Raw genomic sequence first — 10,728 nt, forward strand, 5'->3', positions numbered from 1 at the left:
GCGGCGGCTGGCGGCGGAGGCGGGCCCCGCGGCCCGCTGTGCGCAGCCGCCCGGCCGCCGGGCGCCCAGAGGCGGCGGCGATGGGCGCCGGCCGCGAAGCCGCGCCGCCCTGCGGCTGGCATGGCCCCTCCGCACGGCACCCGCCACCGGGCACTGCTGGTGCTCCGGCTATAGGTACTGGAGCCTGGCTGCCCCCAAAGCTGGGGCTGTAGGTCCCGGGGCGGGGGGGTTGCCCCCAGGACGAGCACTATAGGTCCCGGGGGGGCTGACTCCCCATGGGGATGCTGCTATAGGCCCCAGAGGGCTGGCTGCCTATGGAGATGCTTCCGTTGGTCCTGGGGCCCGATTGCCCATGAGGATGCTGCTATAGGTCCCGGGGACCTGGCTGCCCATGGAGATGCTGCTATAGGTCCCGGGGACCTGGCTGTCTGTGGGGATGCTGCTATAGGTCCCAGAGGGCTGGCTGCCTATGGAGATGCTTCCGTTGGTCCTGGGGCCCGATTGCCCATGAGGATGCTGCTATAGGTCCCGGGAACATGGATGCCTATGGGGATGCTGCTATAGTTCCCAGGGGGCTGTCTGCTTATGGGGATGCTGCCATTGGTCCTGGGGTCTGACTGCCCATGGGGATGCTGCTAAGGTCCCAGAGGGCTGGCTGCCTATGGAGATGCTTCCATTGGTCCTGAGGTCTAATTGCTCATGGGGATACTGCTATAGGTCCCAGAGGGCTGACTGCCTGTGGAGATGCTGCCATTGGTACTGGGGTCTGACTGCCCATGGGGATGCTGCTCTTGGTCCCGGGGACCTAGCTTCCCATGGGGATGCTGCTATAGGTCCCAGAGGGCCTGGCTGGCCATGGGGCTGGCAGTCTGTCACCATGATGTGCAGCCTTTGAAGCTGTTTGTGGAGAATTTGCGACTGGCACTGGGCTCCAGAGTGGGTGCTGCAATCACAGTGCAAGCAGACATCAAAGAGAAGCGCTAACGAATTCCCTGTTATCTCTGCCCATTGACAGCTCAATTAGAGCCAGAAAATGCCAAGGAGGAGAAAACAGACACCCTCCTGAGAGGTGAGGGAGGGGGTGCTCACAGCTGGGGATGGGGCTGAGGGGAGGCGTTTGCTGGCTGGGCACAGGGCCCATGTCAGGCAGGACAGCAGCCAGCCCTTCCCTCAACACCTGAGCAGTGAGGAAGGCAGCAGGCGCCATGCCAGCACTTCTGCTTGTGCTGCTCACACCGCATGGCCGGCTCTCTGCCGCCCAGGAGGCCCCCAATGAAATAGGAAGAGATTCAGCTGGCCCCTGCACCCTGCCCTGAGCAGCAGCACATGCACTGGCCTGTGTAAACAGGAGCAGAGCCCTGGGGTGGTGTGGGGTGCCCCAAGCCAGGGGTGCAGGTAGAGCAGAGCTGACAGGGATCTGCAGGCTAGTGAGCAGGCTTTGCACTCTGGAGTCGAATTGGGTTTGAGACCAAGGGGGCCAACAGACACACAGAGGGACCCAGGTCAGAGGCTTCATTCCCCAGCAGGACACTTCTCCCCAGCAAACACAAAGCTACAGATCCCATTGCTTTTGGGGAAGACCTGCTGCACCAAGGGTCCAAAGCAGCTCTGCCTCCCTCGAACCTGGCCAGCCCAGGGCAGTGGGACACACTCTGCCCAGACAGTGCCATAAAGCCAAAGGCCCCCCCGCCATTCCAAGGGATGTATTCTGACATGTACACACACACATGGAGGCACATGCATGTGCATGCACACAGACACATGCATACAGGCACACCTATGCACACACATGCACGCACACTTGCATTCTCACACATCCATGCATGTCCCAAGAAGCCCCCAAGCCCAAGCCCTGCTTCCCAGCTCCTTCCCATGCTGAGTGTGTCACCGCCACGTCACAGCTCACCTCCCCGCCTGGCAGTGTGGCCCTGCCAGTTGCTATGGCAATGTTTCGCCTGTGAAGAGATGGAGTTGCTCTCCTGCACCATGATGAAGGGGCCATGCAGTGGGCCAGGGGCTCAGCTGTCGCTGCCACCCCAGGGCAGCTCCCCCAGGTTCCGGTCTGTGTGCACCCCACAGTGCTGCCCTTGGAGAGGGCTCTGCGCTGCTCAGCAGTTCCCATGGGAGCTGCCATCCGGCCAGCTGAGGCAGCAAGGAGCAATGGCCAGGGGGTGTCCCTGTGGGGCTGTGACAGCCCCGGGTGCCCCTTGGGGCTCAGGCCCTTCTTGGGCTGCAGCAGCCCAGCCCTGGCCAGCCCAGGTCAGGAGGGCCAGGGGGCCAGCAGGGGCCCAGCAGGGTGAGCAGGGCAGTGGTGGGATCCGTGCAGCCCCAAGGTGCCACATGGCCCAGCCACCCCCAGTAGCACCGGGCTCTGAGCAGGGGAGGAGGCTGAGCACCTGCAGCAACAGGGCTCTGGCCCCTCTGCTCCATCTGCTGAGCCAAGAGGGCTATTTTTAGGCTGCATGGCAGTGGAGGTGGGCACAGCTCCCGAGGCGGCTGCAGGAGCTGTCTTTCTTCCCCTGCCTGGGTCCTGCCCTGCTCCTGGAGCAACGGGGCTCTGCCCTGCCCCACAGACAGACCCCACAGACCTCCCCTCAGGGTGGGCAAGGGGCACGCTTGGGGCCCCAGGCGGCCAGGATGCCAGTGCCCATCGCAACCCCGTCAGCTATGCCCAGATCCAGGACCCTGGTTCAGCCCCGAGCAGCCATGCTGAGCGCAGCCGTGCCGAGCTGCAGGGACCTGCGCTGGGCACCCCGGGCCTGAGGGGTGTCCCCGGTAGGGACCACCCCATGGCAGCTGCACCCCAGCCCTCCCTGCAGTCACCGGTGCAGTGGCAGTGCCCCATCAGAGGGGTCACCTCCCTGCAGCTCCATCCTGCAGCCTCCCCTGGGGGCCCAGCCAGAGCAGAGCACCCAGCCCAGCCTGCAGCTGCGAGTCCGGGCTGTCATCAGCTCCAGGCTCCGGCTCCACTTCAAAGGCAGCAGGACCCATGGCAGGGCCAGGCCCTGGCAGCTGCTTCTCACAGCGCCCTGGGGACCTTTAATTAATGGAGCTGGGGGGGAGCATGAGCTCAGCCTCCCCATGCAGGACAACGGTGACATTTGGGAGCCGGGCAAAGAAAGCAGGCAGGGTGATTAGCCGATAACCTTTCCTGGGAGACACCAGGTGTGTGCATCGGGGTCGGGGGACATCCCCTACTCTGGGAAACAGCTCCAAGTGCCCAGCCTGGCCCTTTGCATGGGACATGGGGCCGCCGCTCGGGAAAGAGCTGGCCCCAGACGGGCAGCTGGCCACACAGCCTGGGCACCTTGCAGAGGGGGGACCTGGCTGTGTCCCCGACCGCCCAGAGCCAGGAGTGCTGACCGAGCTGGGTGTGCCCCAGCCCCACAGAGACCCCGGAGACCAGGGGTGAGCACGCAGCCAGAGCCTGCTCATGGGCAGTGTGCGGAGAGGTGTGCAAGGCTGCTCCCCAGGGCTGGCCGTCCTCATCCTGGCAGCTCCGCAGCCCTCCCGGCTCACCCCACACACAGCAGGGCTGCCTGTGCATGGCCGCCCGTGAGCAGGAGCAGCCAGCGGCGGGCTGGGGGACTGCAGCGTCAGGTAGTTGGCAGCCCGGTGCGTAAACAGGAGGGCAGGGTGGCATGAGGTTTCGGAGGCAAGTGCCAGGAATGGTGGGCCAGCTTTGGCTAAGACGTCTGCTGGGAAACGGGGCTGTGCAAGGATTGCACCCATGGAGGAAACGGAGCTGTGCTGGGAGCAGGCGTGCCTTTTTACACCTCCCTGTGCTGCCTCCCGGCAGGGGGGAGCAGCATCACAGAGAGGGTCCCATGCGCAGCGCCCTGCAGCAGAAGACGGCTCATTCCCGCGCCCTTAGCCGAGGCGTCCCCATGCTGGGACGTGCCCTGTCGCTGCCCTGCATGGGGCCGGGGTCAGGGCAGAGGGAGCCACAGCGAACAGCGCGTCTGTGTGCTCCCAGGATTTACGAGCTGGGGAAGGAGCTGTGGAGCGGCTGGGCCAGTGCCAGGGCGGCCTGGGCCCTGCAGCTGGGCCCGGAGCACTGCCAGCCACATTCCTGGGGCTGCGAGACAAGCGGGAGTGTGTGTGGGCCGGGGCGGGCAGCCAGGGCGGGCGTGGGGCAAGTGCACAACTGCGGGCACCGGAGTGCAGCCCAGGCTGGGGGCAGAGCCAGCCCGCAGGACACCGGGACCCCATCTGGGTCTGCCCCGGGGTGTCCGCCGGGCGCCGCTGCTGGAGCTGCCCCCAGGACCCTGGGCAGCAGGGAGGGAGGCAAAACAGGCTAAAACACAGTGGGCCTGAGAAGGGGGGAGCTGCCTGGGCATCCGGCCCGCCAGCCCGTGGGGGATGTCCTCTTACCGTGCTGCCACGGCTAGCCATCCCTAAGGTCCCCGCTGCAGAGGGGGCCGCCCCCATGGCCTGCCGGAGCCGGCTCCCGGTCTCGGTCTCGGCACCGCGCTGCGGGAGGCAGGCGGTGGCCCAGCCCAGTGGCCTCACTCCCCGGAGTGACAGGCACAAGTGCCAACCGCCCCGTCAGTCTGCCGAGCCACGGCACGGGACGGGGATGGGCACCAGTGCCAGCCTGCACAGAGAGGACAGAGGGAGGGACAGCATGGTGGGTCCCCACCGGTGAGAGCTGCCACAGCTGGAGGGTGCCATTTCCAGCAGCCAGGACTCCTGGGCCCCTTCCCTTGGCCCTGGACACAGCCCAGGGGAGAAGGAAGTGAGCGGGGGTGGCAGGGACCTGCCGAGGCAGAGCCCGGCCAAGGAGCAGCCCTGGCTTGCAGAGCGAGCGAGGGGCTCCCCGCCAGCCGGTCTGGCCCCCGTCTGTCACGATACCTTCATTAGAGTGACTGAGTCACCTCCTGGCAGCGTGGCTGCGTGGAGGGTCAGGGCTGGCCCCACAGCACGGGGCATCCTTCCTGGCACCCCCCCCCAGTGCTCAGTGCTGGCCTGGGACTGCGGAGGCTGCCTCTGCTCCGCTTGGCCCCTGTGGTGCCCCCCCTTGCCATGCCAGCTGTGGGGCAGGGCTGGAGGTGCTGAGCCCAGCACCCACATTACTGTACCCTCCCCACAACCTCCCCGTCCCCAGCTGCGGGCACACGCAGGGACACCAGGCACCCAGGCTCAGCATCGCACACAGGGCGCTGCGCACGGATGCAGCATCGCCCCGTCACGTGTACCAGCTCCATCCATCCCGCCTGCCTCTCCAGCTCCTTTTCCCCGGCCTCTCTGTGCCGTTCCCAGCAGAGCCCCGGTTGCAATCAGCCAGGCTCCCCAGCTGCCCTGCCCAGCCCATCCATCATGGAATAGCTATTTTCTATCAGCATTTATCTACCAGCAATCTTGCTCCTCCTGTGACAGCCCAATGCCTCCAGCACCCTCCCTCCTGCTACCGGGCAGCCCTGATAAGGGTCCACTCTATCTTATCATGCTCCCCGGCGGTTACACATTAACGGTGCCATCCCTGCTGGGGCTCGGCCTCACCGGCTGCGGAAGGATGCAACCAGCCCCCCCCCACCCCCAAATGGGCAGTGCGGGGCTCCAGCCCACGGTCACGGGCGCTGCAGGCAGGCAGCAGGCAGACACATGTGTGGCAAGGCCCCCGCCACGGCCCCAGAGCAGACGGGTGGCAGCAGGGCTGGGGGACGGTCCCTGCCCCAGCTCGGGGCAAAGGGTAGCTGCTATCGCCTGCCTCCGCAGGGCTGTTTGCTCTGCAGCCCATTAACAGGGCTGCCTTATCCGGCGGGCCAGGGCCAGGGGCGGCCTGGAGCCCGTTGGCCGGGCCGGGGCATCGATCGCGGGAAGAGCAGGGGATGCCCCAGATAACCCCGGCAGACAAATGGGTTTCTGATGGGGTCCCTGGCCTCACACCCCCAGCCCAGCCCCTCTCCCAGGGGACAGGGGAACGCAGTGCCAGCGGGCCCTGCAGCGCTGCCACACTCCCCACGCTCTGCCTCCGGCTCTCCTCACGCCCCAGGCATGGGGGTCCCCGTCCCCTCCCAGCGGGAACAACTGGTCCGAGGTGCCCCAGCCCTGGTGAAGGAGGGGGCATGGTGCCATGCAAAGCCCAGCTTTAGGGAAAAGGCAGGAGCAGAGGCCGGGCACAGCAGGGTGCTGCCTGAGCCGGCAGGATGGCCGGACCTCACGGCTATGGGGGGACGAGTGGCTCCCCCGGCCATGGGCCATGCAGGGCACGAGCCCCAGCGCCTTCAGCTGCCACCCTTTGCTGGGGAGTTTCCACCCAGCTACACCCGTGCCCGGGAGACAGGCTGACAGAGCCGTGCACGAGGAATAGGCGCCCCATGCCCACAGCGTGGGCTTGGCATCGATGGCAGCAGGTCCCTGCCCGAGCCACGCGCCAGTCCCTGGCCACCCATCAGAGCCCAGCACCCACCAGCCTGCACCCAGCACCCCGACACATGGGTGCCTGGTGGCAGCACAGCCTGTGGGGCATCCTGCCCCTCTGCCCCTCAGCACCCTCACACCCCAGGGGGGGTTCCATGGGGCCCACGAGGCTGCAAGCCGCCCCCATGAGCACGGGCAGGGGGAGCAGGGCAGGAGGGAAGAGCCAGCAGCGAAGTGGCCCCAGGAGCCTGGTGTGGGGCCTGGCCGTGTCCCAGCCATGGGGCCAGGCCTGGGAGGGCCGGGCACAGTCCCGGTCCCGGTCCCAGCAGCCGGAGCAGATTGGCTGCCGGCGAGGCCTGCGGGCTTCTTTGAAAGCGCGGCGGCGTGGGAGGTGCTAAGGGAGCAGGGCAGCGCCGGGAGCCGACCTCCCTCATCCCGCTCCGGCAGGCAGAGCCCCACTGGCTGCAGCCGGCGGCGCAGGGACGGCGGCGGGCAGCGGCGATGCCGCGGGAGAGCGGCGCGGCGGCCCTGGGCACGGCGCTGCTGGCGCTGGCGCTGGCCGGGGCGCCGGGCCGGGGGCAGAACTACGACTACTACGGCTGGCAGCCGGAGAGCCAGCCCCACGGGCGCTACTACGCCAGGGAGCCGCAGTGCGTGGACATCCCGGCGGACATGCAGCTCTGCCGCGACGTGGGCTACAAGCGCATGCGGCTGCCCAACCTGCTGGAGCACGAGTCGCTGGGCGAGGTGAAGCAGCAGGCGGGCAGCTGGGTGCCCCTGCTCGCCAAGCAGTGCCACACGGACACCCAACTCTTCCTCTGCTCCCTCTTCGCCCCCGTCTGCCTCGACCAGCCCATCTACCCCTGTCGCTCGCTCTGCGAGGTGGTGCGCGACTCCTGCGCCCCTGTCATGGAGTCCTACGGCTTCCCCTGGCCCGACATGCTGCACTGCGCCAAGTTCCCCTTCGACCACGACCTCTGCATCACCGTGCAGTTCGGGAACAGGCAGGCCACCCCGCCGCCAGGTAACCCGGCTCGCGAGCACCCCTCGCCACCCGCACGGGGCATCCCCGGGGCCAGGGGGGAGAGCAGAGCATGGGGGGTGACTGCGGGACCTGACAAGAGCTGCTCGGGGAGCTCTCGTGTCCTCCCCAGACCTGAGTCCCCAGGCCTGAGTCCCATCCCAGCAGCAAGAAGAACGTGCAGCCCCAAGCGCTGCACCTGCGCCATCCCCTCTCCCCATGGGGGTCTTGGGCCCATGCTGCCCACTGCAGGGTGGGAGTCTGCCCTGGGACACGTTGCCCAAAGGCAGCTCAGGGCTGGGTCAGGAGCAGGCACTGAGGGTCGTGACACCCTTCAACACGGTGCTACCTTCACTGCTGCTGCTCATCCCCATGGGTTGGCAGCCAGACAGGGAGCAGGCACGGGGATGCCACCCCACACAGTGCTCCACGTCCCTCGGCATCACCCTGGCACAGCTCCCCAGGGAGTGGAGGGGTGCCAGGGCCGCTCCCAGTGCCTCCCCGCTGAGCTGGCCCCGGTCCCAGGCCTCAGCAGCGGGGCGGCTGTGACAGTGGCGGGTCTCTCCCCGCAGTGTCCAAGATCTGCACCCAGTGTGAGATGGAGCACAAGGCGGACGGCATGATGGAGCAGATGTGCTCCAGCGACTTCGGTGAGTGCTGGGGTCCCCTTCCCGGCCCCCAGGATGAGGGGACTCCCAACAGCCCCACTAGCCCCCAGAGCAGCCCAGATAGGGAGGGATGGCCAGAGAAACAGGGTCGCAGTTGTCCAGGGACCACCCCATGGGAACCCCTCAGCCATTCCCTTGAACCCTGAGGGTGAGAGACAAGGCGCAGCACAGGACATTGGGTGCAATAGGCAGAACTGAACATTTGGGAGGGTCACTGGGGGCTTCTTCTGCCCCCCCAGCAGCCTCTTCCCCTCCCCACATTCCCCAGAAACACCCCCCTTCCAGGGGCCACCCCGCAAGGGACTGATTGCACCCTGTCCTGCAGAGGCCCCTGGCACTAACCCCACGGTCCCCCCAGCAATGCCCCATGGCAGTCTCCCCACCCCAGCAGTGCCCCATGGCAGTACCCCATGCCTGTCCCGCAGTGGTGAAGATGCGCATCAAGGAGATGACGGAGGAGAACGGGGAGCGGCGCCTTGTGGCCGCCCAGAAGAAGAAGGTGCTGAAGCTGGGCCCGCTCAAGCGCAAGGACACCAAGAAGATGGTGCTGCACATGAAGAACGCAGGCGCCTGCCCCTGCCCCCAGCTCGACAACCTCAGCGGCAGCTTCCTGGTGATGGGCCGCAAGGCGGGCGGGCGCCTGCTCCTCCTCGCCATCTACCCCTGGCAGAAGCACAACAAGGAGATGAAGTTCGCCGTGAAGTTCATGTTCTCCTACCCCTGCCCACTGTATCACCCGCTGCTCTATGGGGCCGGGCAGCGCTAGGGCCCTGCCTGCTCCATCCCAGGACTCCTGCCCTCACCGACAGGGCCAGAGCACCGACCCTGCTCTGCACCCCTGGGACCCCTGGCTGCACCCCTGGGGCCCTGCTCTTCACCCCTGGGACTCCCAGCTGCATCTGTGGGAGCCTCGATCTGCACCTGGACCCCTGCCCACACCTGGGCGCCCTGCTCTGCACCCTTGGGAGCCCTGCCCACCACCGGGAGCTTTGGCTGCACCCAGGACCCTCGATCTGCGTCCTTGAAAGCCCAGCTCTGCACCGGAGACCCTTGGCTGCCCCTGACACCCCTGAGTCCCCTGCCCTGCACCCCAGTGACCTGCCCCAAGCCCTCAACCTTCCCAAATTCCTACTCCAGCCCCTTGAGCATCCCATGTCCCCCCCCAACAGAGCTCACCCTGGATCATCCCGTCTTCACAGGGACCCCTCCAGCCAGGGCAGGTCCCTCTTGCCCCACTGTGCCCACCCACCTCCAGCCCCCAAGACCAAGTACAGGGAGCAGCACCAGACCCAGGCCCCCAGTTGGGGATAGCCCAGGGCTGCGCAGCCCTGGTCCCCCCCAAGCTGTGGGGCTGGGCCTGAGCCCCTGCAGACAGCACAGGGCGCAGACCCACAGAAACGCCTCTGGCCCCTGCCGGAGCTCATGCTCCCCTCCCTCCTGTCCCACACAGCTCACGGGGGCCAGGACAAGGCAGCTCACCCCCAAACCCTTCCAGGGCAGCCCCACGGTCCCCCCCCAGCCAGGTGCCCTGGCCCCGCTGCCCCAGCGCACAGTACCACGTGCTGCAGTAAATTATTCTCCCTCGGAGAAGACCCATGTCCGGCTCCCTGTGGTTCTTGGGCAAATGCCCCTCCTGGCTCCCTTCCTGGGGCTGGGAAGGGTGCAAAGGGGGCCCCAGCCCAGGGGGCTAAGTGGAGGGAACCCAGAGAGTGGGGCAAGCCCAGAGAGTGGGGCAACACTAGGGCCCAGCCCTTATCTGCTCCCAGCGCCATGCCCAGAGCCCAAGGCTGGGCAGCGCAGCCAAGCTGAGGGCCCAGCAGCCACAAGCATCTCTGGTCCTTGAGGGGCGCCCAGCACCTCTTTGCAAGGGGAAGAGCTCCCCTGTCACCTCTCCAACCCTGGGTCATCTCTGGGAGCTGGGGGGGGGGAGGGGGGGCACAAGGGAAAGGGCTGTCACTGCTGCTGGAGCCCCACAGCCAGGACTGCAGGCGCTTTGCAAGAGAGGCAGCTTCCACCATCACCCTGGGGATGGATCCGGGGATGGAAGTTGGAGGCACACACAGTGAGGGTGGCAGTGCCGACCCTGGACCAGGGGCATCCTCCATCCACACCACCTGAGTGCCCCAGGCATGGGCAGCTCCCTGCCAGACCACCCACACCACAGGGTGCCCCATGGGTGCCCCAGGGACACCTCCACCACCTGCATCCCACACTTGGCACCGGGGCTGGCCCCTCTGCTGGTGCTCTGGGCTCTGCTTCCTTGGTCCTGGAGCAGGGGCTGCCTCTGCCCCAAAGCCACCCCCCACGGCGGCTCTGGCAGGAGCCCTCTCTGCAGCCAGGGCGGGCGAAGGGGCCAGCCCCCCTGCCCTCGTCCGGATCCGGCCCTGTTTACCCAGCGCATTCTTGAGTCGGCTGCGTCACAGCGCGTCCCGCCGGGTTATCCAGGCACGAAGGCGGCCGCCAGGATATTTACCCAGCGCCTGGCGGCCTCACACTGCAGCCTCTCACAGGAGCCGGCCCTGCCAGAGGGGAGGCTCCTGGGACAGGAGGGCGACTAAGGCTGGGGGGCATCTGCACTCAGGGTCCTCCCACACGCCCCCAGCCAGCCGATGAGGCCTCCTCACCTGCCCCATGGCAGGGAAGACCCCTACTCATAGCGTCACCCTCAGCCCCAAT

At 67.0% G+C, this 10,728-nt stretch overlaps 1 protein-coding gene across 1 annotated transcript; it reads left to right on the top strand.

The window, feature by feature from the left end:
• Positions 1-6,855: 6,855 nt before the first annotated feature.
• Positions 6,856-10,726, top strand: SFRP5 (secreted frizzled related protein 5). The gene is made up of 3 exons (XM_026102906.2): positions 6,856-7,387; positions 7,957-8,034; positions 8,478-10,726. Exons 1-3 carry the CDS (start codon positions 6,865-6,867, stop codon positions 8,816-8,818), a joined length of 942 nt encoding a protein of 313 aa, XP_025958691.2. The 5' UTR covers positions 6,856-6,864; the 3' UTR covers positions 8,819-10,726.
• The last annotated feature ends 2 nt before the right edge of the window (positions 10,727-10,728 follow it).

The sequence above is a fragment of the Dromaius novaehollandiae genome, chromosome 6 (genome assembly GCF_036370855.1).
Source record: "Dromaius novaehollandiae isolate bDroNov1 chromosome 6, bDroNov1.hap1, whole genome shotgun sequence".
Taxonomy (NCBI): Eukaryota; Metazoa; Chordata; class Aves; order Casuariiformes; family Dromaiidae; genus Dromaius; species Dromaius novaehollandiae.